This window comes from Mastomys coucha, unplaced genomic scaffold (genome assembly GCF_008632895.1).
Source record: "Mastomys coucha isolate ucsf_1 unplaced genomic scaffold, UCSF_Mcou_1 pScaffold21, whole genome shotgun sequence".
Classification (NCBI taxonomy): domain Eukaryota; kingdom Metazoa; phylum Chordata; class Mammalia; order Rodentia; family Muridae; genus Mastomys; species Mastomys coucha.
Genome location: NW_022196904.1, coordinates 156,675,937 through 156,697,987, shown reverse-complemented (window position 1 = coordinate 156,697,987; position 22,051 = coordinate 156,675,937). Strand labels below are relative to the sequence as shown.

Below are 22,051 nucleotides of genomic sequence, written 5' to 3'. Positions count from 1 at the left end.
CTTACCACATCATGTGCTTAGTACATGTTGGCATCAAAATCTCACATCTGTAGATCTACTGATGAATAAATGTGGTAAGGAACGACATCATATATTAAAAGCAGGTAAGTTCGATTATCTTCCAACTGTATAATTAGGAAAATAGCTGCCTACATCACTGATGTGAGAATCAGCAGGGATGTATGGGGGTCTATGCTATTACTAGATCAGTAACAGCCCTGATAACCCAGAGATTATGCAGAACCCTGCCTCTAAATCTGTTAGGACCCCATGAAGTTGGGGACTGAGGTATGTGTGATGCTTGTTTGAAATCAAAGGGAATCTTCTAACCTTTTATCTTGAGTCCTGTGTCAGTGAGCCCTGAAGCAGGGTATGCATGAGCACATGTATGTATCGGAGTGGGGGCTGGGTAAGTAGAGGGGCAATCATGCCCAATTACGCACAGGAGGGAAGTAAAACAACAGTAAACAGATGCCTTCACTTTTAAAAGCATGCTAGGCCTGGGTAAAATATATTCTTCCCCCAGGGATGTGCACTAACTGGAATGGTGCTCGCTCTGCTGTCTCTGGGGATGTCCTCAGAGCAGAGGGCACATGAACACTACACAAAGGGTGCTTAAGACCCAGCCAGTACATTTCCATGGTGGTCACTCTAGTAGGGCCTTTCTAAGCTGGGGAAAGGAATAGTTACCATTTGGTGAAGAAGAAACCGGGCTATAAATGGGTCTTCATTCATGGTCAAGCAGTGGACAACAGGAACCCAGACACCAAAAACTGCAGTCATATTTTATGTGAAAAACAAGTCCACTATTATTCCATGATTTCTATGGCCATTGCTTGACTGAATAGCTTGACTGAATTTTTGATACAAAAATTCCCTATCAGGGCATGATGCCAGTGTTCTAGTGAAAGTAGAAAGTAGTTGCTGTGGCTTTGCTCTGTGGGGACTGTTCACCTGTACCACTCCAGTTGCCTCCTGGCCAGCAAGACTGAGCCACCCTGCAAATACAGCAACCTATTGGCAGCGTCCTTGGCTCTACCCTGGCCATGACTTAAGAGGCCAGAGGCCAAGCACTAGCAGTGAGGAGGAAGAAAGTGGAGAGGGCCAGCCACTACTCCTGGGAATGAAATAGCCTATGTCTTATTAGGTGGTATGCTGGACCAGGGTTGGTGCATGGGGGAGGAAGGTACCATGTGGCTGACACAACTGTCCTTTCATCCGGTTTTCAGAGCCAACAACAGATGCGACAACTCTTTATCAAGAATCTACAGACTTCTCACCAGCCATCCCGAGCTTCTTGCTCTCTAATGTTCACTGTCTGGTCAGAGAACTGGGGCTGAATACAGACCAGCCTCATCTCCCACACACAGAAGACAGCTGCATCCCAACCCTTTCCCCTAGGAATTCCATGCCCAGGCTAGAGAGAGGGCTCAGTAGTTAAGTGTAGTAGCTGTTCTTGTAGAGGATCCAGGTTTGATTCCCAGTCCCCATTTTGTAGCTTGCAACCATCTGTAACTCCAGTTCTAGGAAATCCTATGCTTTCTTCTGATATCATCATGCACCAGATACATACATGGTACAAAGACATACATGCGTGCAAAATTACACATAAGAAAAAAGAAAACAGAAAGAGAAAACATAATAAAACAAAAAACACCAAACAAAGCACAAAGAAACAGTGAAACCGGGAATGGTAGGGCATAACTCTAATCCTAGTACTCAGAGGCAAGGGCAGACAGACTTCTGAGTTTGAAGCTGTCCTGGTCTAGATATTGAATTCTAGGTCAGCAAGGGCCATAGTGAAACCCCGCCCCCCTCACCCCCCAAAAAAAACACAAAAAGAATTCTGGGCAACTCTAAGCACAAATAGAAAACAGGCCAGGTGACAAGGACAATTCTGTGAAAAGTAGACAAGTATCCAAGCTCCAACAGACAGAGAGGGCAGCAACTACATTTTTTGGGAATGTTTGGGAGAACTTCTGCAGGAACCTTTGCCCCTACAGAGCTGATATAGGGCCCCAGCCCCTACAGAGCTGATATAGGGCCCCAGCCCCTACAGAGCTAATATAGAGCCCCAGAACCAGAGTTAACATGTCTCGGGCAAACAGAAGATCGAGAGCTAAAGGCAGTTCGTTGGTTAAGATTAGAGCACAGTTGTCTTGCAGAGGCCCTGGGTTCATTTCTTAGCACGGACAGGGTAGCTCACTCTACCTCTAGTTCCAGGGGATCTGATGCCCTCTTTTGGCCTCTGTGGGCACCGGGCAGGAACATGCTACACAGAGGCAAACAGTGAAAGCACTCATACACATAAAATAAACAAATCTTTAAAAAGAAAAGAAAAACATGTGAGAACAAATGTCCAAGGAAGGATTGATGAACGACAACATAAAGAAAACCCTGGAATTTAAGAAAACCACGAACTCAGAAACTCAAGCTTTAACATCGATGCGAATTCGTCAGTCACCAGAGCTACAATGACATCTTTGTGCCAAAGCCACTGGCTAAAGTAAAAGTTTTCACTGAACCCAGAGACAAGTGCCGAGTTATTTTTTCCAGCCTGTAATAAAGGCAAATATTTTTCATAACACACAGAGGTCCACTTTATACTGCAGGAACCCCCACCTACATGTCACGTGCCCCCGTCTTCTTTTGGGCATTCCTACTTACCCACCCAGGGACACAAAAGCTGTCATTTTCAGCGTGGCAGGAAGCTAAGTCTCGGTAAACTTCCTCAGCATTAAAGGGACTCCACATACTCACAGGCTCAGAGCCCAGGAGCTGCTGCCGGGCATTTATTAATACCCATTTGGAATTTCCTGAGCGACCAACAGCCACGGCGTCTAATTCCATGACACTGAGCACTGTGTGACAGCAAAATCACCAATGAATGAAGCCATGCGGCTTAGAACCTAACTGAAAAACAGGCAGAAGTGGGCCTTTCTCCCTCTCTCTCCTAACTCCTCAAATCACCCGCCCTCTCTGCAACCCTGTCCTAGAAACGGAGCTTGTTCACTCTAGGAAGAAAGAAAGGCAGCCAAGGTCCCTCTACTCTTCTCTCTTCCCCAACTCCCTAGCCAGAGGGAGAAGGGTTCCTTGTCATAATCTATGCTATCACTTAGATTATAACAAGCCAGCAGTGGCTGGCTTGGAAGGAAGCAATATGGTCGGATGCTGTCCCAGCCAGGGCTGGAGACTCCCTGAGGGTACTCTTATTTAATGCAACATGGACTCTGAAGGCTAAAAACATTACATGTAAACCACGGCCCATCTCCCATACCATTCATAAAGCACAACTTAGATGATATGACTTTTAAAGGCTGAGAATTAATTCCAGGACATGTAGGTTTTGTTTGGTGCTGTGGCATTGATGGGCACACTTTTGCTTCTGTTTTGAAAAATGAGTAAACTTGTGTCTCTTTAATGATGAAGTTCATCATTTTGAGGAAGAAGGAGGAGGAAGGAAGAAAGAAGGAAAGAATGAAAGAGAGGAAGCAAGGAAGGAAGGAAGAAAGAAAGAAGGAAAGAAAGAAAAAGAAAAAAAGGAGGGAAGGAAGAAAACAAGGAACGAAGGAAGAAAGGAACAAAGGAAGAAAAGGAAGGAAGGAAGGAAGGAAAAAGGAAGGAAGGAAAAAAACAAGGAAGGAAGAAAGGAAGGGAGGAAGGAAGCAGGCAGCAGCTTTGACTAAAGCATATGGGGTAGATATGGCCCTATGGAAGGTATCTTAGTCAGGGTTTCTATTCCTGCACAAACATCATGACCAAGAAGCAAGTTGGGGAGGAAAGGGTTTATTTAGCTTACTTCCACATTGCTGCTGATCGCCAGAGGAAGTCAGGACTGAAACTCAAGCAGGTCAGGAAGCAGGAGCTGATGCAGAGGCCATGGAGGGATGTTCCTTACTGGCTTGCTTCCCCTGGCTTGCGCAGCCTGCTCTCTTATAGAACCCAAGACTTCTAGCCCAAGGATGGCACCACCCACAAGGGGCCCTCCCCCCTTGATCACTAATTGAGAGAATGCCCCACAGCTGGATCTCATGGAGGCACTTCCCCAACTGAACCTCCCTTCTCTGTGATAACTCTAGCCTGTGTCAAGTTGGCACACAAAACCAGCCAGTACAGAAGGTTTGCTAAATTATGTCAGAACACAAATGAGAGACACCAGTTCCAAATAATACCTCAGAGATAGCTGCTGGGTGATGGGGTTCTTAACAGACTGGCCTTGTAAGACCCAAACGAGGGGCAGCTGCAAGGAAAGAGGTGAGGGTTTAGAATTCACAGGTCCTGTTCGGTTGGGTTTCTTTGCTCATTACAGACACCCATGCCTGCCTGCACACAACTGCACCCCAGTCGTTTGCTTGTCTGTCCATCTTTCTTCTAGCCAAAATCTCACAGGGAGGATTCTGTTTGCTCATTTCCCCAGCAGATAGAAGCATCAAGCCATCTTTAAAAAAAAAAAAAGGGGGGCTGGTGAGATGGCTCAGCGGGGAAGAGCACCGACTGCTCTTCGGAAGGTCATAAGTTCAAATCCCAGCAACCACATGGTGGCTCACAACCACCCATAATGAGATCTGACACCCTCGTCTAGTGCGTCTGAAGACAGCTACAGTGTACTTACATATAATAAATAAATAAATCTTTAAAAAAAAAAAAGAAGCATCAAGCCTCAATAATTCTAGGTTACTTTACTCAACAATACCACCATTAGGTAAGAGAATTGAATGGGGCCTCTTCACCCCACCCACAACTTCTGGTTTTGGACTAAAATTAAACTGACCTATAATTTACACATGTAAAGCGACCCATGTGAATGGTGAAGTTTGAGTTCTAGTAAGTACAGTTAGGGATCTATTACCATAAACCCAGTCATAAATGCTTTAGTATTTGCTTTTTGAGAAATTGACTTCTAGTTTTTGTTTTGTTTTGTTTTTTTGTTTTTTGTTTTTTTTGAGGCAGGGTTTCTCTGTATAGCTCTGGCTGTCCTGGAACTCACTCTGTAGAACAGGCTGGCCTCAAACTCAGAAATCCACCTGCCTCTGCCTCCCAAAAGGCACGCGCCACCACCGCCCAGCTTTTCCTTTTTTTTTTTTGACTTCCAGTTTTTTAATGAAATTCTGTATTATAGTCACATTATTTTAGTCAAAGTTGAGTATTAATATCATAAAGAAGTTATTAAGAATTAAACTAAGGGGCTGAGGAGGTGGGTCAGTGGTTAAAAGCATTGGCTGTACTCCTAAGGTTTGATTCCCTGCACTGACACTGTGGCTCACAATTATCTGTAACTCCAGGTTCCAGGAGATCCGACACCCTCTCTGGCCTCTTTGGGTATTTCACACACGAGTAAATATACATGTAGGCAAACTACCTATACACACAAAATAAAATAGCTAAACTAAGGAAAACATCACAATGTAGTATTTCCTGATCCTATAAAAGTATTCTGCTACATTTTTACAAACTTCCAGTAAGAACAGGATTTAGTACACAAAGCCACAGTGGGTGCTAATTATTTGGCTTTTGTGTCCTGAACCTGATCATCTGTGTGCATCTATGAAGGTGAGTTCTGGCAGGTCAACAATTATTGTATGCAAATAAATGTCTAGTCTTTGTCAGAGGAGGACAGAAGTTAGGGAGGGAAACACCTGAAGAGATGACTTCCACCTGCCTGGAAACCATCAGTCACAAAGGCTCCCGCCCAGGCGGGATGAAAGGCCCATTTTTCTTCATTCTCTTCAGACAGAGGAGGCAAGAAGGCAAAGAGCTGGAGGAGGAGAGGATTCTCTGAGGCTGCTTCTCTGACAGATGGGGAGTGGCTAGAAAAAGTGACTATCAGAAGGAGACTCTCTGCAGCCTCCAGGCTGCTGCGGTAAGCCCACCACGGCTTTATACCAGGCCAGGAGCCTTGGGGCTCTGCGACTACAGGTAAACACCGGAGGCCCTCAGTTCTGCCATTCAATGGTGTTACCATAGCAAGACTGTTGACCCCTGCAGTCTACCCTTCACCAAGAGAGAAGAGCAAAGCTGAGTGCTGATGTGGACCCTGCCGTGGATACCTCAGGAAACCCATCCCACATTGTTACCTCTGTCCCCCATTTCTATTCCCTTTCTTGTGTGTTTCAGAGCCCTCCCAGCCTTACCCTACAGAAGGAACATACTAGGTTCTGTTCTTGCACCAGCCTGACCACAAGCTTCCCACCTTTCCACCCCAGATGCCTACTGTCTGTCACTCTGCCATTATCCACCCATAGATGAAGCACCAGCACCTTTCCAAGCAAGCGCTTTCACCATGAATGATCTCATCCACCTTCACAGAACCCTGCAAAGCAGGTGTGACCACCTCTGCATTTCACAGATGAGCTTACGTCATGCGCACGCACAGCATCCTTCTGAGGCTGCCCTGATGGAGGCAGATTGCGTTGTACAGTCAGGCACACTCTGTCCTGCGGCTTTGATGGAGGCAAAGCGGGTCTGGGTGGGGGAGTTAGTGCTTCTGAAGCACGTGCAAGGTTAAGTGCAGGAAGATTTTTTGGTAAGGAATTTTTCTTCCGACTTCAGAAAAAAAAATCTAATCTAATACAGTCATATTATTATATTAAAACTAAATATCAATCTCCCAATCCCCAAATAAAAAACGTTGTCCCTAAAAGTTAAATTGAGGGAAAGCATCTGAATGTCACGTCTTGATTTTGTAAAAACATTCTGCTAAATTTTACTTGTCAATATTGTGTTTTGGTAATGCTATTTTAGGGACTTGCATTTACTATTTCTTCGCTGAGTGGGGTTCACAGCTTCTTTTTCTCTGGAAAAACTCATCTCATTTCCAAGGGCCAGCTAAGACATCAGCTCTGGGAGCTGGAAGTGTAGCCCAGTTCAATCTCTAGCAATGAAGATAAACAAAACCCGCAACCCTCATGTCATGGCTAGTTTTTATGTCAACTTGACATAAGCAAGAGTCCTCTGAGTGGAGGCAACCTCATCCATTGTGGGTGGGGCCACCCCCGGGCTGGAGGTCCTGGATTCTATAGGGAAGCAGGCTGAGTAAGCCATGGGGAGCAAGGCAGTAAGCAGCACCCCTCCATGGTCTCTCTATCAATCCTCTGGGTTCCTGTTCTACTTGAGTTTCTGTCTTGAATTCGCTCAGCGATGGAATATTACCTGGAAGTGTTGGTAAAATAAACCCTTTCTCTCCAAGTTGCTTTTGGTCATGGTATTTCGTTACAGCAACAGAAACCTAAGCAAGACCCTTGCCATCTCCCAGTGCCCTCCGAAGCCGCTCCTCATCCCCTTACCTAATCGTCCACAACGGACACCAGCAGCTTGCTCCCTCTCCCACCATTGTCCCCAGATCAGCTTGCACCTGCTCCCATCTAAGCACACCCCTTATATCCTCTATAAAATCCGAGAGCTCTGTCCTCTTCATCTTAGGCAGGGCGGTCTGTGTCTTAAGGTTATATAGGACGAGTTCATCCAATTCCAGCGCCCCTCCCATGCTCTGCAAGCAGAACTCTCGAATTTGTCTCGTTTCAAGGTGTTTGTGGTCAGGCCGAGGACTCAGCCTATGCCCTCATTTCACAGCCAGGCAGGACTCCAGGCACAGAGAGGTGTCAGTAACTGACTTTAGCTCTGTCATTCAAGGAGCTGGCACGAATCCCAGAACCTCCCACAAGATCTCAGCCCCTGGACACTAACAAGCTCCCTCCCGCTCCTGTTAGAAGCTGCTCTCCACACCACCATGAATCAGACCTCCAGGGACCTGGCCCAACTCGGGCATCGGCATTGTCAGAAGCTCCCAAAAGGATTCTGTCCTGCAGCCCCGGAGTGAGAACCACACAAAGTTCTTTCTGGCTTCTGAATTCAAGCAGAGTTAAGACACCCATAAACAACTCAAGCACCCTTGGGGCTTAGGTCAGTTCAAGTGCCTTCAGGGTCAAGTACCTGAACTGAAAGGAGAAGCATGTTAAGAAAACTGGGGGACCCAGGGAGCCCCTGTTTCTTTCTCTAGTGACTGTGTCCATTGGAACAACCGTGTTCTGTGTTGCCTATCTCCTGATTTTTTATTTTAACTTTATTTTTTTGTCCTGAAAGAAGCTAAAGCACTCCCCCCAAAAAACCAAGAAGCTAAAGCAATTGTTATCTATACACATAATGAAGCAATTTTAAATATCCCAGCAATGAACTCAATGAAAACAATGAGTTGGAGAAACAGAACATCACCCCTCCCACCCATATGTTCTAGGCAACGACACCTGATACCCCTCTGTTGCAATGTCATCCCCATTTCCATCATTTCCCTTTTCTTGTCCTCTCAGGTTTCACAAGCTCTGACTGTCCTTGAACTAACTATGTAGTGAAAGATGACCTTGACCCTCTAACCTTGCTTCCAAGCACAGCACCACGCCTGGCAATGCTGGGCTTTGTACACAATGGGCAGGCACTCCACCAACTCACCTATATCCCAACGCCTCCATTTTATTTGACAGTGGCTTTCATCTTGCAAAGCCATTGAAGGAAAAAAAAATACACATGACTCAAAATTTTAAAAGATTTAATTTTGTTGCATATTATTTTGGCCATCCTTCACATTTAAATTTAGCTATTTAGCTAATAAGGGAAGAACAATGGCTCCAGAGGCAGAGGCAGAGGGGATCTCCGAGTTTGATAACAGCCTGGTCTACAGAGCAAGTTCCGGGACAGCTAAGGCTACACAGAGAAACCCTGTATTGAAAAACCAAAACAATAACAACAAAACCAACGAATCAAACAAAAACCAGAACAACAACAAGGATAGCAGCCAAAGCAACACCCCACATCCGCCCACATGAGTAGCTTTCTACTGACTGGTAGAACCTTTCTACTGACTGGTGCTCATCCTTAAAGAGACAGGTTGAGAGAGCTCGCCTAGGGCCTCGGCTATTTCTAGTGTGCTAGAGCTCTCCTCCTAAGCCTTAAACATTCAGATCCCTTCAGGCTGGTGATGGGGTGTGAGTGTGGATCTCTGGGTGTCACTGGAGAACTGTGGGTACAGGTTCTTCTCAGAGCACTAATGCTCCTTAACCTACCTTCATCACCAACCAAGGGGGCCACAGGATGTGCAGAGGATGTGAGGGCAAGTCAACAAGGCTCTGCGGCCCTGTCCCTTCTGTGGGGTGTATACCTGGCTCCACCCTGGGTGTTGGAAGAGGGCTCTTTTACACGCCTGGATTAGCAAGACCTGTTCATGAGACTTAATGGAAGGGCAGTCTTTCCCAGGAGGGGCCACCCAGCATGCAATGGGAGAAGGGTGTGTCCTGGTAGCAAAGGGGTGTGGTTCTTCTCAGGAGAGTGTCAGAGGAAGGGGACACTATCTCGCTGTCCTATCTTAAAAGAATGAGAAGCCTGTTTTGTTACCACCTTGAGCTGGAGACACACTGGGTTTCCTTCCACAGGGCCTGCTGCCCCTCCCTCATCATTCTTCTCACCAGATTAAAGGAAGAGATTTGGGTCTGTCTGGTGAAGATTTAGCTTTTCTTTTTACTTTGGCAGCACTGGGGAGTGAACCTAGGGCCTTAAAAGCAAACACTCCATCTCAGAGCCATATCTCTGGCCCTCTGTTTACATATTAGTTTGACACAGGGTCTCCTACATTGTCCAAGATGGCCTTAAACTCCATTAGTAGCCTAGACAGACCTCCAATGTGTAATCCTCTGGTCCCAGTCTCCTTAGTGTCTGGAATTACAGCCTGTGTCACCAGGCCTGGCTGAAACCAACCTTCTAAAAAGTCAAATGGCAAAAATCACCTGCAGGGCACAGAAATAAATAAGGGAATAGAAACCTTAAATGTTCACAAGGACTCCCTTAAACACAGTGAGTGAGCAAGGGGAAGGGCGATTTATTTCCTCACATCTTAAAAAGGATGTACAGAGGTTATACCAAGAAAGTAGTAGGGCAGAAGTAGGGCAGACCACACTTCCAGAATCCCCAGCCTAGGTCCCACCCACAGCTCCAAGGAGTCCACCAAACCAAACTGAATAAGCTTGACCAAAGGAGTGAGTTGGTCCTCTGCCTCCACCCTCTGGCAGGTTTCTTAACAAGCCGCAAAAGGGGCAAAGGAGGTCACTAGAGCTGTAAAGAACTTTCCAAATAGCCACTGAGTACTATTCCAAGGCCGGCTATGCTCATTACCCTCTCTCGCATACTATTCTCTGCATCAAGAGTCTCACTGATGATGTCATTGAAGCCTGCCTTTGAGCAAAGGATGGAGAGAAAGCAGATACTGCCACCTGCACGAGAAGTGGGACGGGAGTTAGCGCATGTGACGCGGTCAAACCACCTGCTTGTTTTGCCCAAGTGGACAGTTCAAGTGTGAACTAGCAGAGCAAGCGACTCAGGACAACAGGCTGGTCAAGAACATGCTAGGGCTGGACCGATGTCAGACTGGCAAGCGGCAGAGCCCGCTTCAGTCCCACAATTCTGTGGGAAGCGTATGCCCAGTGTTAGAGCCAGTACATTACAGGGGCTCTGAAGATGCAACTGAACAGGAAATCTGCTGGCCCACAAAGCAAGGGAGAACAACAGGTCTACAGAGGCTATATGTAGCATGGTTCCTATCTCTTGTCACAGAGGCATAGGACCCTAACACCTTATTGAAAGGAGGTGATGGCAGTCATTTGATAGCAATGCCAAACACTCTTGGCATTGAGAAGAGGAAAGAGGGAAAGAAGGGCTGGAGATGGCTCAGTGGTCAAGAGCTTTGGCTGCTCTTCCAGAGGTCTGGAGTTTTGGTTACCAGCATTCCTATCAGGCATTCACAACCACTTCTAATTCCAGCTGCAGGGTATCCAACACCCTCTTCTGGATTCTGGACTTTACCTGTCTGCACTCACAGCTACACACCCATAGACATACAAAAATCAAAACAAACAAACAACAAACAAACCAAAACCAAGAAAAGAGATAAAGAGAAATAATTTTAAAAGGAAAAGAGAAATTCCATTGGATCCATCAATGAACATCGATGTAGAGCAAAGATCACAGGATGAAGAGCCTGTATTCACAGACACAGGAAACGCTTTCAGGCCCAGAGAACAGTGCTTGAAGCAAAGCCTCGGGCTTGGGAAAGGCACTGGGATGGAGCAGGCGCACCTCCCTCTTGCACAGTTGTCTGGCCTCTCACTCCCTCAAACCCTGGGAAAACCCATGTGGTTTCCTCAGGCATCAGGTCCGATGGTAACAGAAGCAGATGATGGCATATGTCATATCTGGCCCCAAAGAAAGGTTCAGAATTAAAAAAACAAAAGTTCTAAAGTTAATGGGGGGAAAGTATTTGAGGAGTCAGAAGAGCAAAAAAGTCTTGCCGACCATCCCTAACAGAACAAGACCATCACCAGGGAGAAAAGGGAAGACAAGGGAGATGGTTTCTCCAGGGCCGCGGGCTGACTTATCACACAAATCAGGGAGCCGCCGAATGAATGAACCTTCTGAATTCAAGCATTTCTGCAGTTTTCCATCACTCTGTCTACAAGTCCCTAAATGTGTGTTAAACTCACAACCCCTGGCAAGGTTTTCTTTCCCAATGTCACAGTGTCCAAGGAATACCAAAGAATAATTCCACAGAAGAAAAGCCCTGGGTGGGGCCTGAAGTCCCCTTTACCATCTAGAATGTGGCTATTTTGGGATTCTTTACTTCTCATCATTACTCTGAGGTGTTGTGGGTTCCAGCTGCTATTTCCTGGGGCCCAGATAAAGTCCCAGCAGTGTCTACACAGGACAAATACCTATGGCTGCTTGTGTGACTGCTCAGAGTGTGGGGGGAGAAGCATAGGCCCACTGTGGCCCCTCGGGCATCCCTCTCACACTGTCCCTGGAGGCAGATTTGGAAGCTACCTAGAGCCTGGTACTAGGGGAAAACTCTGGTGGCACGGGGCTGTTTTGCAACTTTTTCCTGTAAGCTACATTGTTGGAATGGTTACACAGGCAAACCATCCCTCCTCCCCCACTGGCCTAGACTCCAAGTCTCCACCCTGCTGTGTTGTAAACACCAGTGTATCATCAGGCTGATTCACCCCTGGCAGGCAGAACACCAGTGAGGGTACATGCTACACAGACCCAGCAGGTACTTTGGTATCCTCTGCCAGGGCATGGGATGACAAGCCAGCCTTTATCTTCACAGTTGGCAGGGAGCAGGCAGACAGACCACGCCCCCAAAGTTTTCCCCAGTTGGAATATAGCCCCCCAGCCCATCAAAATATGGAAGGCCAGAGAATCACTTGTACCTTGGTAGGTCTCAGGACTTGGAGGAGGACGTTGACTGGTAACAGAAAGAAAATTTAAGAGCTGACAGACATCTGCAGCATTACCAAGACATTAAGCACTAAGTCTGTGAACCACTGGAAAGGCCCAGTTTCTCTCCCTTCTCTCATTTCTAGCTTGAAGGGTTTGCCCCTTTTCTTGTAGGGGACTCTAACACACATCTGCAGCAGAGAACACACCTTGGACTAATGGGCAGCGACTATGAGAAAGGCACTCGGAAAAGGGCAGGGATGGGAAACATGGATAGGGTGTGCTTCAGTCAATGTTTTCACAAAATTATTGCAAAGCTGATGGCGTTTATCCACTCAACCAAATGTTATGTGAATAAATGCAGAGGCCATGGGATTCACCTTTGGTTCTAAATAACAAGAACATTTGAATTTTTAAAATCCCTTTGTGTGTGTGTGTGTGTGTGTGTGTGTGTATACATGTGAGTGTGTGTGTATAATCCACTTGCTCACAGGTCAAGCAGGTACATTCCTCTGTCATTCTCTACTGTGTGTGTATGTGTGTGTGTATATATATATATATATGTGTGTGTGTGTGTGTGTGTGTGTGTGTGTGTGTGTGTGTGTATATATATATGTATATGCTCACTATGTAGCCATGGATATTCTGGAACTCACTATGTAGATCAGACTGGCCTTGAACTCATACATATCTGCCTGCCTCTCCTCCCAAGTGCTAGGATTAAAGGCTGCGCCACTCTGTCTGGCTCTGCTACATCTTTTAAGACAGGGTCTCTCCCTGAACTCACTGATTGGCTACAGTGGATGGCAGCACCCTGCAGAATCCATTTGCCTTGGCTCAACCGAGTTACAGATTTTATGCAGCCACCCCTGGCTTTAATGTGGCTGCTGGGGATCTGTGCTTAGGTATCTGCAGCAGGCAGTCCACTCTCTGAGACCTTTCTCCAGCTTTAGAACATGTATTCAAACTGCAAACGATGACTTGGGGCAAGAAACCTTCTTCAATGACATGAAGTCACAGGAAAAGAACGCAAGGGGGACACAGCACTTGTGACTTTTAATAGCAAATCACTTCTCCCAATGCTTATTTCCAGCCCAGATCTTTAATAAAGGTCCACACGGTGAAGATGTAATGAAGTCTACAATCTCTGATCCAGGAGAAGGAGCTGTCAAGCATCATTCAAGTCTGGCTTCCTGCACAATGAAGCAGAGCTGGGACTTCAGAAGTTTACGTTTCCAGCTAAGTTAAATCTCACAAGCGTCACTCCTTGGCAACGCTTTCCTGTCTATAGTCTACTTCCCATCTACCGATGAGAAAGGACTGAAGAATACTGCTCAATTTGAATTCCAGCTGTCACTGGTCCTAAGAACGGCTAAGGAATCTGGTCATCGTATTTTTAAAAATCCTCAAAATAGAAACATAATTTTTAAGTGGGGCAACCACTTGTCTGTAGAAAAGTTCCTGCTGAGATTGTTAGTGCTCAGACACAAATGGGCAACAGGTATTTTTAAAACTTTCAGTTTTAGTCTTTCTAATGAACCATAGAGCCTCAAAGCTGAACCCAATCTTGTCTTCTAAACATGAGCATATTTTGCATTAAAGAATACGGAAATGAATGGGAGAATGATTTTCAGATCCTCAATCAAGTTTTTATTAGTAAAGTCTACTCAAGGCAATTTTAATAAAAATTTCCAGAAGAGAAAGAATTTCTTGCTTCCATGAATCTAAGACCTATGTTAATATTCTTCATGCCAGATCAACTCAAACAGCTTTTGACAGGAAAGAAGCCCAAAGCAGAGACTGGGAGCTTTGGTCAGTCCTTTTCTTCCCAGCCCACAGAAACCTCTCAGAGACCGCGCAAAGGAGATGAACCGATATTCTCTAGAACGTAGGAAGAAGGCAAACCCTGGAAAAGGTGAGCAGCCCATGAATGGATGCCTCTAGCCCACTGGAGCCAGTTAAGAGCAGAAGTGCAAACCGTAAATAAATGGCAATACTCACCATGGGGAGTCCCAGAGCATGGAATCAGGGAACCCTGGTGGCAAGGGCTGTGCTGGCTTTGTGCCGGCCCTTAGAGTCACCACAGCAGAAATCTGCAGCCCAGGGTTCCTTTGCCTGGCCCTTCTACTTTCCTTCCTCCGCCCACAGAGGCTGGTGCTCACTGGAAGGAATCACCAGTCCCAGTTGAGAGCTTCAGCCCTAATCGCCTGCTTGAAATCTGATGCTTAACCCATTATGACTGGGCAAGCCTGGAGAAAGAATGCTTGGACGGTGATGCTGGCTACAGGCTAAGACCAAGCCTGGAGAGTTCATGCAGCAGGCAAACCCTGAGCAGGGGGATCATTCCCAGCCTCTCCAGGGGTGGGGAGCAACTCTGGGCTTCTGCTTAGCCATACTGGCAAAACTCCAAAACCAAGCATCTTCTATTAACAGTTACAAAACCCAAAACTACTTGTCTTACAAAAACAAAACAGATGAACAAACAACCGCCTTGTCAAAGACCATGGCTATAAGAAAAATTGTTATATTTATGACCTTCGGTGTGGAAGGAGCCTTCAATAAAGATTAATATCTAAGCTTTATTAAAAGGTGAATGCACAATCTAGTTAAATCCAATACATAAACACAGCTAATGCTAGGAAGGAAGTGCATGGTATCATAAAGAAATAGAAGGTATTAAAGAGGCTAACTTAACTCAATGAAACAATGCACAATAATGTGCATTTTAAAAAACATAGATACAACCTCCATCATGCCCATTAAGAAACTTAATATGTGGTAAAGAAAGAAGCTATTACCATAATTCCTATCTTAAAGAATATCTTGTTTTTAACTATTCCATTTTCTAGGCATTAGTAAATTTGCTGAAATAAATAAATAAATAATATATTTATTACTTATATACACAATAATAAATACATCATAATGTTATATTTATATATGTGGGGGTGTGTGTAGCCCCACACATCTCTTGGTCTGTTTTGTCACTGCATCTTATCAGATATTGCATACACTGTCAGTGTCAACACAAGGCAGTCTTGCCTTAGCCAGTGTGAGCTTCACAGTTGTAGTTTCCCATGTGAAAGGAGGGAGCAGAGGCCAGCAACTGAAATAAAATGGACCCCCTCCAGCTCCTACCTGTATTTTCACGTTAAGAAATTCAGTTTTACCCTTGGCTTTTTCTGACAGCCTGATGATAATTCTTATTGGAAAATCCAAGGCTCAATAAGAACACGCAGCTAACACCCTATTACAAACAGAATCAAGAGACCCTGGGAAGTTGAGGGGTATCTGAGAGTTTTCTAAGCATTCTGAGCTCTGCTGGTGGGGCCAGGGTAACCAATGGCAGGGCTGGGACTCACCATCATGAACACACTGCAGCTCAGCTGTGTCCTGTCTAAAGATGGTCTCAGAAAACACCACAGTGATTCCAAGCAGGCTCGTCAATGTGGAGTAGTGTTTAAGTTTGCAATCCCAGCTGCTAGGCTTGCAGTGGGCTCAGAGTCCTGTTTGAGAAATATGCCTGCCCAGAAAAAATATTTACACAACCCAGAGTGGGCTGTGGGTGCTGCAGCTAGCTTTGCCTGCTCTGCAGGAGTCTCAGGCTCTGTCTGCTTGACCTGGTCCTTATCAATGCCCTTTGTACCTCAAGTGAGATCAGCATAGAGACAAAATCCACAGCCAAATCACTGAAGCCCTCTGATAGTCACCGAAGCCATTACAAAGGCCGTACACTTTAGCTCCTGTTTCTATGAAATTACTCTCAGGAAACCACAGAAGAGGAGAAAAATGGCAAGGCAAAAGGAAGGTTCTCCGCATCGCATCACTGTGTTCCACGAGGGAAGGCGTGGCTACTTTCATTCCAAACACCCCAACAAAAAAAGGAAGAGTAACCGAGCTGCTGGAAATATGGCAAGGGGGATCAGGAAGTTGTCACAAAGATAAATATAAAAGCTACTTTCCATGAAGGCCGGGCAGAATGCAGAAAGCATTAAAGCCAAGGACTGTGTACCAAAATGTATGAAAATGTACTGAAACCCTAGGTTTGTCTGATAAGGAAGGGAAAATGCTAAAAATAAGACCTATTATTGGGGGGAGGGGGAGGGGCAGGGAGGTGATGGTGCACACCTTTAATCCCAGCACTCAAGAAGCAGAGATGGGCAGATCTTGAGTTTGAGGCCAGCCTGCTCTACAAAGCAAGTTCCAGGACAGCCAGAGAAAACCCTGTCTTAAAAAACAAACAAACAAACAAACAAACAAACCAAAATAAAAACCCAAACAAACAAAACCCACAAAAATCTAAAGATCAAACACCTATAAGAACCGATCCCACTTCTATTTTCCCACCAAATATATATGAATGCTATCAAAATGATTTTTTTAATGGAATGAAAAGCTATTTTTGTTTTATGTGTAGACGGGTTTGCTGGCACAGATACACATGCACCACTAGTATGCCCGGTGCCCACAAAGGCCGGAGGAGGGCATCAATTAGATCTCCTAGAGCTGGAGTTATAGACAGTCGTGAGCTGTCATCTGAGTGCTGGGAACCAAACCCAGGTCCTCTGCAAGAGCAGCAAATGCTCTTCAAGGGCTGAGCATCCCTCTGGCCACAATCATTTTTAGTGTTTAATGTAGTCAGTAAATAAGTGAGTAGACATCGTAAGTAAGCAGACGATTGAAGAAAGATACACTCATCTACAAGAGGGAGAAGCCCTAAAGGAGGGAAGGAAACTATTAACACGAAGATGGTAACTGGCCAGAAACGTCAATTAACCATCCTCATCTATTCGCTCCATTTAACTGTTAGGAGAGCAAGCTTGCTCTAACACCTCAGCACCTGGCAGGGTACCACAGGACACCAGACAGGGGCTCATGACAGGGACAACAACTGGCCTGTCCTCTGACATCTGACTTGCACTTTGTGTCTTAATAAACGTTCTTCCGAACCACATGTAAGGGCACATGGCTAGAATCCCAGCACTCGGGAGGAGGAAACAGGACTGAGTTCAAGGCCAGCCTGGGAGACCCTGTCTCAAAAGAACCAGGAAACCATGCATGACAAAGTTCATAGCTTTGCTTGTTTTTCCTTATACCTGTCTTGTGAAGAAGATAGGACACGTGTTATTATCGTCATCTGACAAATGGGCCACTTGGTATTTGACTTCTGAAGGAGTCCTAAGCTCTAATTAAAGTTTCACAACATTAATTAGTGTTTAGAGAGGTATCAATCAGGGCAGCCAGTTTGCAACATGACTTGAGAACTTGGGCGAAGAGCAGAATGTCCCCATTCTGGGACCCTGAAGACACCCAGCCACTGTTCTCACTAGTGATCCTTGCTTCTTGTCCAGCTAGTCACAGAAGAGTCAAGAGCAATCAATCTATGACAAGGCAAGCTCATGAGAGCGGATTCCAGTCACTAGGAGCGTTTTGAATGAAAGCACACAAACTGGGCCAGCAGACAAAATGGTAGAGCTGAGTCTCTGCTAAGAAGAGGCAGTCACGGCAGTGACTGGCGCAGAAAGGGGCAAGTGGCAAGAAGGGTACTGCAAGTGGAAGGGGTAGGGGTGGACCAAACTTGCCCAGTTCAGCAGGCAGAAGACCATCAATTCAGTGTGAACCTCAGAGACCAAATACTTCTGTGGTGTAAACATATGCTCTATTTTAGCATTCGCTGACCACACTGCAGACCCAGGTTTTCACTGTATTCAATCCCAGACGGCAGAGATTCACACCTGTCTTGGTCACTGCTATATTGCAAGTACAAAAACTGTGCCCGGCACATAGTAGGTACTCAGTAATTGCTGTGTTCTAGTACAAACCAGTGCCCGGCACATAGTAGGTACTCAGTAATTGCTGCATTCTGGCACAGTTTATTTCTTTTCTTTTCTTTTTTTTTTTTTGGTTTTTTCAAGATAGGGTTTCTCTGTGTAGTCCTGGCTGTCCTGGAACTCACTCTGTAGACCAGGCTGGCTTCAAACTCAGAAATCCGCCTGCCTCTGCCTCTTAAGTGCTGGGATTAAAGGTGTGCGCCACCACCACCCAGCTATACAGTTTATTTCTTAAGCTGGGTAGTGCGGATAAATTTGCACACTCCTTACATAATCTTTACCCCTATGCCAGAACTGTATCCTAAGAATTTACCAATCCCAGCATCATCAACACGCTCGTTCTAGAATCAGTACCTTTTGTCCATCCTATCTCAAGAACTCCATGGAGAAGATGGAGTACGGAAGGACTCAGGACCGCCCCTTCCCCAGCTAGAACCCTCAGTAGTATTAGCCTGTGGGCAGCCTTCCTGAGGGCATCTGACTGTTGTTTGGTTTTGTAATGCTTTTTATTGGCCGTTTCTCCTTGATTCATAAGAACATGAGAGGTGTTGCCTATTCGTGTTCTAAGAACCCCAAACAGTTATTTTTAGGGAAAGGCTTGGGAGACCACGGTTTAAGGGAAGGCCTCTTTAACCTTTCTATACAGCCATTCTGTATCATTGTGGTATGTATAATGTGTGCACTGAGTTAATATCGAAGAAGGGAGCAAAAGAACCTCAGCCTGCTAACTGCCACTCCATCTAGTAAAGACAAGATCACTCAGTGATGGGGGCTGGAGAGAGGGCTCAATGGGTAAGAGCACTGATTGCTCTTCCAGAGGACCTGTGCTCAATTCCCAGCACCCACATGCCAGTTCTCAACTGTTTGTAACTTCAGATTCGACACCCTCACAAAGACAAACATGCAGGCAATTATATACCAATGCATATAAAATAAAAATGATAAGATTGGGACTGGAGAGATGGCTCAGCCATCTGCTCTTCCAAAGGTCCTGAGTTCAAATCCCAGCAACCACATGGTGGCTCACAACCATCCGTATTAAGATCTGACACCCTCTTCTGATGTATCTGCTGGAAGCTACAATGTACTTACATATAATAATAAATAAATCTTTTAAAAAAGAAAAAATTGTAAGATCACTCAGTGAATTAAGTTACTCAAAAAATACTGACATTGGAAAAATAAACAAATGTGCCTGGACTCTGTTCACTACAACCCCGCTTTCCATGGCTAGTTTCTCAAACAAAACTCCTAGGAATTGGTTTTCAGCATCTACACTGGTTATTGCCCATCACTCAGAAGTCCATCTAAGTTGACCCTTATGCTTACGTCAACATTCAAGAGTTTTACATTTTTGCCTCAACACATCAGCAGAATTTTGAGGTAAGAGCTGTCATTATTAAAGAGAAAAGCAAAGGCTGGTGACCAGATGGCTCGGTGGGGTAAAGGCACTTACTGCTAAGCCTGGGGCATCAGAGTTCAATCCCTGGAAGTAACCACATGATGGTTGGTGGACACTGACAAAGATGGCCTCTGACACACCCTCCCACTAAATGTATGTATGTGTGTGTGTGTGTGTTTATGTGTATGTGTGTGTATATGTGTGTTTATGTGTATGTGTATGTATGTGTATGTGTGTGTTTATGTGTATGTGTATGTATGTGTGTGTGTGTATGTGCGTGTTTATGTGTATGTGTGTGTGTGTGTGTGTGTGTGTATTTTAAGGTGAGTTTTCTAATAGATTAAAGAAGAAACAAGGGGCTGGCAAGATGGCTCAGCAGGTAAGAGCACTGACTGCTCTTCCTGAAGATCCTGAGTTCAAATCCCGGCAACCACATGGTGGCTCACAACCACCTGTAATGAGGTCTGATGCCCTCTTCTGGTGTGTCTGAAGACAGCTACAGTGTACTTATGTATAATAATGAATAAATTAAAATTTAAAAAAAGAAGAAACCACTTCAACCAGATAGAAAATTGCTGTGAAATTCTGCTTCTCTAGGCTATTTATTATGACCTCTCCATTATTAAAAGAGAAATAAAAAAAGTAGTTTGAACTAAGACATACCCTGCCTCCTCTTTCACCCTCTGAGCACACTCACCTGCAGCACAGCCATTAACTTTTGTGGTAGAAGCCATGCTGGCTCAAATCCAAGGAGGGACACAGCAAACAGTGATGACTTGTGCGAATGTCATGCAGCAAGTTCTCAAAGGCTCTCCACCTGAAATAGTGAAGAAACCCCATCAGTCGGCTAGAACGAAGCTTGGCATCTGTGGATGGAGGTGCCCACTAACAGAGGAAACAAATTAAAAAGGAGAGACAGGCTGGGTGGCTGCATGATCCTAAAGTGTCTAGAAGACCCATGGACCCACCAGTGCCCAAGCCTTGAGAACTCTCAAAACAATCCACTCAGGGGAGAGAAAACTGACTGTCACACACCAACTGCTTAGGAAGTGGGACACCTGATGCATGTCCCTCTTCAGCACTCTTTGCATCTTTAAATTATACGTAATAGATACATTATACACATGTGCGCATACGCGCGCACACATGCGTTTTGAAGCTCATCTGCTTTTTTAAAAGCTGGTCCAATAATTTCATGTACCCAACTGCAATCTCAAAGCAATTCTTGCACCAGATGCCCTGCCCCTTAAAGTAAACTTTGTACAAATTCTTAAATATCTTTTTCCCAGTCCCACTTTTTCTCTATGCAGTCACTTTGCAAAAATACTAACACAGTGCATTCAGTTCTCTCTTAAAACAAAACGACCAAAACCCTCAGCACCTCTCGCTGTTCTGTTAGGCAAACTTCAAATGATAGCATGACAGTAGTTGGTAACACTGGATGCAATATGGCACAGCGCGCTTCTGATTTTACAAGTTACCTCGGGTTACCACACAGAGACAAACAAATTACAAACTTTGAAACAAACACGAAACAAGCTAAGTCCAGAAAAGAAATACTGTTCTAACCATGACTTTTGATAAATGCTTCTTAAAAACACTGGCAAAGTAAGCAAATAATTAGACCCAGAAACACTGCCTACCCATTGTTAACTCCAGAACTATAAAGCCAAGAGAAAACACACCTCACAGGGAACCGGTGTCAGCGGAGTAGCCAAATGACTTCCCAGAAACAGGCGCACTAAAGGGACAGCAGAAACATACGTTACCTGGTGTGGCGGCCACTGCGATTGTGGAATTTGTGGAGAATATGGTAAAAGACTCGGTGTAAGTTGACTTTTAAGAACCAAGACAGGGGAGGCGAGACGATTTAGAAAATAAAAAACGCTCGCTGCTAGCTAGCAAGTCTGAGGACCTGAGTTCAGTCCCAGGAGCCCACATCAAAAGCCAGATGTGGTGACTCAAATTATAGTAGAGCCAGTAACCCCTTCTGTGAGGTAGGAGGCGGAGACAGGAGAATGGGTGGAAGTTCATAGGCCATGTAGCCTGGAGCACACAGGGCCAGCAGCAGACGAAAGAGGCCCCGCCTCCATAGTGTGGAAGGAGAGACCTGACCCCCAAGAGTGGTCTTCTGATTTCCATACATGTGTGCTCACACATGTAACATACAACACGAATAAATGAAACCTTAAAATTAACAGTTAAGTGTTCTGTGTCTGTGTACACACCCACTCACACAAATGGTTGTGATACTAACACATATAATGCTGAGAACAGCCAGCATTCATTCATCTCCAACTGCTGCTAAAATCAATTGTCACACAGCATCATTTTAAGTATCACTGATTTTAAAAAGGATGCTACCAAGATGTGCACGCCTTTAATCCCAGCACTTGGGAGGCAGAGGCAGGGGGATTTCTGAGTTTGAGGCCAGCCTGGTCTACAGAGTGAGTTCCAGGACAGCCAGGGCTGCACAGAGAAACACTGTCTCGAAAAAAACCAAAAGATGTTACCAATCAAGTCCTAAACATGAATTTGTTTTCTTTTTTTTTTAAGTGCATTTGTG

The 22,051-nt window shown here is 45.2% G+C and overlaps 1 protein-coding gene across 8 annotated transcripts in view; it reads right to left on the bottom strand.

The window, feature by feature from the left end:
• The window catches only part of Kank1 (KN motif and ankyrin repeat domains 1), a 190,996-nt gene that overhangs the window by 37,152 nt on the left and 131,793 nt on the right, over positions 1-22,051 (bottom strand). For 5 of the 8 annotated variants that reach the window (XM_031389988.1, XM_031389987.1, XM_031389991.1 and 2 more), the window contains one exon: positions 20,183-20,302. In XM_031389988.1, the coding sequence (XP_031245848.1) occupies positions 20,183-20,219 (37 nt within the window). In that variant the 5' untranslated portion in view covers positions 20,220-20,302. Of the gene's footprint in view, positions 1-9,053; positions 9,157-14,253; positions 14,524-15,614; positions 15,724-20,182; positions 20,303-22,051 lie in introns of those variants that run through there. The other 3 variants (XM_031389997.1, XM_031389993.1, XM_031389995.1) reach the window with 3 other exon arrangements.